Source organism: Metarhizium robertsii (genome assembly GCF_000187425.2).
Source record: "Metarhizium robertsii ARSEF 23 chromosome Unknown MAA_Scf_68, whole genome shotgun sequence".
Taxonomy (NCBI): Eukaryota; Fungi; Ascomycota; class Sordariomycetes; order Hypocreales; family Clavicipitaceae; genus Metarhizium; species Metarhizium robertsii.
This window is the reverse complement of record NW_011942213.1, coordinates 668-5,917: the sequence shown is the minus strand read 5'-3', so window position 1 is coordinate 5,917 and position 5,250 is coordinate 668. Positions and strand designations below refer to the sequence as shown.

The window sequence follows — 5,250 nt, the reverse complement described above, 5'->3', positions numbered from 1 at the left end:
CTCACTCAAGTATACGTGGACTCTGAAGAGAGGTTTAGCAAACAATAAGAAAAGGCTGCTGCAGAACTACATACCGGATCATTGGAGGACAGAGGAGTCGCGCAAAACGCCACAGCTGGGGCGTGATTAAATGGCTTGAGCACAAGGTAGTTACCTTCTCTCCTACTTGGTCAGTGACCGTCAGTCCAAGTACATATAGATCTGTTGTTCTGTTTACTACGAAATTTACACTATTTTCAATGACACATCTTGAGCCTTGCTTCCGAGCAATGTAGAGTTACGACTGATTTAATTTGTTCTTCAACATTGGGTGGCTTAGCTGGTTTGCGATCAATGCAAGCTCATACTTTTGATGTCTGCAGACATGCCATTAGAACCCAGGTGTGAGACGCAATTTCGGGCTAAGAAAGTGTCCCAAGGAGCTATGAAAAGGATATGTCATTCAATTTATGGTACACTTTACGCAAAATATGTGATATGCACTCGATGATTAGTATTTATACCTGGCCATCTCCGTGCGCTATCTGGCTCACTCACCATTACCTGTCACAGTGTCACGTTATGAGACTCATTGTTAACTAAGCTTCTTTCACAAAATTATTATTGTTGTTGTTCGAGCTGCAGACTCCGTTTGCAGCTATCTTCTAAATACCAAAAAACTTCCTTTCGTCCGAATTTAACTTTCGGCTAAGTTTAGACATGATAGCCGACGCTATGATAACACACCAAGCTCTGCGACTTCAGTCTACAGAGGCGTTATCCGACAGTTTCATCTTCTGTGGTACAGGCAGTATTAACTGTCTAGACTTTCAAGCATATCATATTTACTCGTACGTTGATACAGTCTTTGTCCTTTTCCTCGCTCTTAACACTTGATGCGGAAGACGACCTTGGATCGGCATATCGCATGCCGCAGCGCCTGCGTTTCAGCTGTCAACGGAATATAAGGGGGTATAATTGTTCAACAATAGAGCGCGTTCTTTTTGTTGACATCGGCAGAGGCTGCAGCTCCTCACCATCATTGACCATCTCCGATTCAGACAACCGCCTCCGTATGCCAGACTGTCTCCAACGACCCGCCCGTCGCATTCCTGTCTGCCTGCCCGCCCCACGCGTTGAGGTCTTAGTTTTGCGCTGTTTATTGACACTGGTCTTGCCGCTACTCGACCTCCACGGCATTCACGCCCTGCCTGATTAATCTCCATGCTCTCGGTGACAGGTTGTGTTGTATTTGTCGGCCGTCCTCGAAGATTTGTAACGATCTTGGGATCGAGAATTTGGCGGTAAGGATTCCGAGAAGTGGGCTCTCTCAGGTGTTGCGTCAAAAAGAGCAAAACTAAAGGTCTACTGAATTCCTTCTATTAGCACTAGTTAATAGTAGCCTAAATTCTATGCGACATCAGGTGCCACCGAGGATGAACATCCCATTTCGTTAAGATGGATCCCGCTTCCAACTTCTTATAAATCGTAAGCAAGGAATTCCCAGCTGCCAGGATACAGTACAGGATTCATTACAATTTCCGATAGATTCTGGCCAAGGGCAGGACCTGCTACGTATAGATTTTAAAGCGCGTCGATGCTCTTTGGCCACAAGCTTAATCCCTGCCTGGGACATTACAATGCGCAGCTCCCCCAGATATTCTGATCCAGGTCCTGAGTACACTCTTCCAGTTAACACTTCGTCCTGCGAGCAGTTATCGACGAAGTCTCGCTCCTGATCAGTTAACATGCCCTCTATCGCTTTAACAAGCCCGTACCGGTGACTTGTGCCATTCAGCAGATAGCTCTTGACGTTGTTGTTGCTTGCCTCCGTGCCGGAAGTCACTCGAACACCAAAATTACGGTATTTCTTGATAAAGCAGTGAGCCCATTGCGAAGCTATGGGTAGATAGGTATTGTAAAGATATATCAGAATGGCCTGCTGGTCATTGAACTCTTCGCATAAGCGCACCCAGGCCTTTTCGTAATGTTCCTTAGTCTCTGCAAAGACTGCATACTTCCACAATTCAAGGACTCCTCGATAGTTGTGTGCCACAGGCAACATCAGGGAAGCCTGGGAAAGGGGACCACCGTGCTCGCACTGAAACATATATCGGGTCTTCTGCACACGACTTCCGGAACCATTGTGTCTAACGACACCAAATCCGTTTTCTTTTGCAAACTTGTTCACTTGCGCTTGAAGAGAATCGATCGATATGGCAGCATGGCCGGGGACTGGTGGGTTTTGGATAGCACAACTTGACTTTGACTGCTAGATTCCGTATCAGAGTAGCCGCTAGATTCTTCGTGCTCTTCCCGGACACGGCTAGGCAGTGTAATCTCGGACGTGGACGAAGTCGATGACGAAGGCGACATTTCTGAAGAAATCCCTCGCGAACCGAGTCTTTGACAGTGTTTAAACAACACAGCAGCCAGTGAGGAGTCAGCTTTTGCTTGCTCCCGGGCAAATTCCAAGGCAGGCTGAAACTGAGCCTTGTTTCCTGAACGCTTGCTGCCTTCTGTTGCCTTCTCTTGCTCCCGGAGACGTCGTCTTTCAATCTTGTCTGGGTCTGGAATCGCTGGCGTAAATATTCGTCGAGTTCCTGAGCCTCGGAAACAGTCGTCCAAGTAGATTCGCGACTGTCTCAATTCCCAGTAGTGTTCATCAATTCCGCGGTTGCCGTGTGGCTTGCGAAGGCTACTAAAGAAGCTACCTGGCCAAGTTGCAAAACGATTATATGGCGCATTATCGTCTCCAGCGCCCTAATGTGTTTAACAGACTGGAAAGCTCGCAAAAAGATACGTGCTTGCAAATGCACCGGTACATGCACAGTCTTAAATTAGCATTCATAAACGGATGTCTCTGCATGTCTTGAATTGAGAGCGTCCATGTCCGCTTCTACCCGCCAATAAACACCTGATGCAAGAATATTGTTAGATTGATAATATTCTCCCTCCAAACCGAAACTGGGCGAGTACTGGCATTGATACGAAACATCTCGTATAATAAAGCAGTCCAGAATGCATGTGGAATATAGATGGACTTTCATTTTCTGCAGTTGAGTCACCCACCCCCCCTTTGCCAGGCCATCGTCAATCTCTTCATCACTTTTCTCGTACTTGACTCTGGCCATCAGAAACATGTCTCATCACAGATCCTCTCTTCCATGTAGGTTTGTGTATCAATGCTCGCAAGTAGCTGCCGCACGTTTGCCGAATTTTTCTAAATACACCCTTTTCTCCGAAGAATCACTCAAACATCTCTGTAGATGGCTACGCTGTAACCTGGCCAAGAACAGCCCAAACCCGCGAATTTGCCAAGTATTATTCAACTCTTGGAGCAAATCTTGGAACACTTTCCTCAACTGGCCATCGATCTTTGCAAATACAGGCACGGACTTTCTGACCATGTTTCGAACAACCATTACGGCTCGCCGCTCGAATATGGCCATAAAACCTTTCATCGTGAAGGAAGACCATGTAAACTGAGTGCCGTAGTTGCTGGGCCACATTCGTTCCATGGACTTGTTGTATAATGTCGAGACAATCAAGCAGGTAACGGCGCTTCTCTTGATTTAAATATTCGCGCGATGATTGGTGGTCATATAAATTCGATCGACCAGATCCGGTAAGAAAGATCCTCTGCAAAGGGAAAACGCCGACGATAATAGTCTCATTCATGCAGATGCCAGCAATTTTCGAATACCTTTTTAGAAACGTCTTCGCCCTATCAAAAATCCTCCAGTCTGTAACGTCATTGACTTGGACAATAAGACTTCTCCCTACAGCAGTTCCAACATGACTAGTCGGTATTGAAACAGTGCCTAGTGTCAACACAGACTTGACAGTTTTGAATACATACACCAGCTTTCCCAGCTCATCCATTGTTGAGGGTTGATCTTGCGCACGCGCTGCGCTCAAAAACACCCTCCATTTTGCAGCTTCGGGCCCTTTAGATGTCAACGCATCAATCACATCGTCGACGGTTGGTACACTTCCTGCAGCAGTCTTCATCTTGAATATTTTAGTCGCCTCTTCGGTCCCGGAGTTGAGCTTCGACGGTTTGTACGCTTCCTGTAACAGTCTTCATCTTGAATATTTTAGTGGCCTCCTCGGTTCCGGAGTTGACTTGTACCTGAACGTTCAAACCAACAAGACCTCGGTCGTCCATTGCCGATCGGATCATTTCGGTCATCACGGCGCCGAGCTGGCTCTTTCTTAAGTCCATTGCACCCATCCACGTTTGCACGTAATCACCGTCTACCAATCCCTTCTGAAGAAGACTGCAAGCTTTCCAATAATATTGAAAGTCCGGTATATCTAGGTTGACGACAACTCCAGTGTCTTGACTTTCGAGACGACCGACTATATCAGCAATGGTGGCTGACAGCCTTGCAATAATCTCGAGCTCGTACATCGTCGGGTCAATGCTAGGCAATGGCGGAATTAGTGCCTCATTTGTAACAGGGACCCCTGATTCATCATCTTTCGGCGGTGCCGCGAGCCTGGCTCTCGAGAACATGCACATTCCAGTGTCAATGGTGATATTTGTAAACCCGCGCGAACTCGCCAATACATTAGGCTCAAAGTTAGGTCGATGTGAGCCTAGCGTTTTCGGCGACTCAGGATTTATAACGCACAGACGTGTCTCAAAGTATGGCTTTGAAATATATCCATTGCGGTATTCAAATTGGACGCCGGTGAAGATGTTTGTCATTTCTGATTCCTTTGTCTCATTGGATGAGCTAGGACGTGATATGAAACCATCCGGCATAACCTTTGCAGCGACCTGTCCTGGGGGGACGCATGGATGCGACTCAAATGTGTTTCCGGTTCCGAGAATTCCGAGTAGTCTGCTGAGTGAGGATATTCCCTTTTCAATTCGCCTATCGAAGAGACAATCGACTCTTCTCTCATTAAAGAATATATATCCTGGAGCATCCGGAAGGACTTTGGTGCCGGTGGCAAGTCCACCCAGATTGAAGTTCACGACGTTAGACAGTCCGTTTCCCAGCTCATGAATCAGGGATATACCTGTCAGCTTCTCACAAAACATCCTGTACTGAAGGGTATGTCGGTTGTGAGATGTTCGTGGTGTGGGCAGATTCCGATGAAATTTTCCTAGCTATGGATGAAAAATTAAAGAAAATGGAAAATCCAGAAACATATCCAGGAACCAGTGGATACTCTTTCTGTCCAAGATCCTGTGCTGTTGTTCGTCGTTACAGCCGGAACCCTTCACCCCGGCATGCAGGAGGAAAGATCCCTTAG

The 5,250-nt window shown here is 46.8% G+C and overlaps 1 protein-coding gene across 1 annotated transcript; it reads right to left on the bottom strand.

Moving 5' to 3' along the window:
* Positions 1 to 3,303: 3,303 nt before the first annotated feature.
* On the bottom strand, positions 3,304 to 5,035 carry MAA_10551 (uncharacterized protein; the record flags this gene model as incomplete). Its single annotated transcript, XM_007828549.2, has 2 exons — positions 3,304 to 3,993; positions 4,115 to 5,035. 2 exons carry the CDS (start codon positions 5,033 to 5,035, stop codon positions 3,304 to 3,306), a joined length of 1,611 nt encoding a protein of 536 aa, XP_007826740.2.
* Between the last annotated feature and the right edge of the window lie 215 nt (positions 5,036 to 5,250).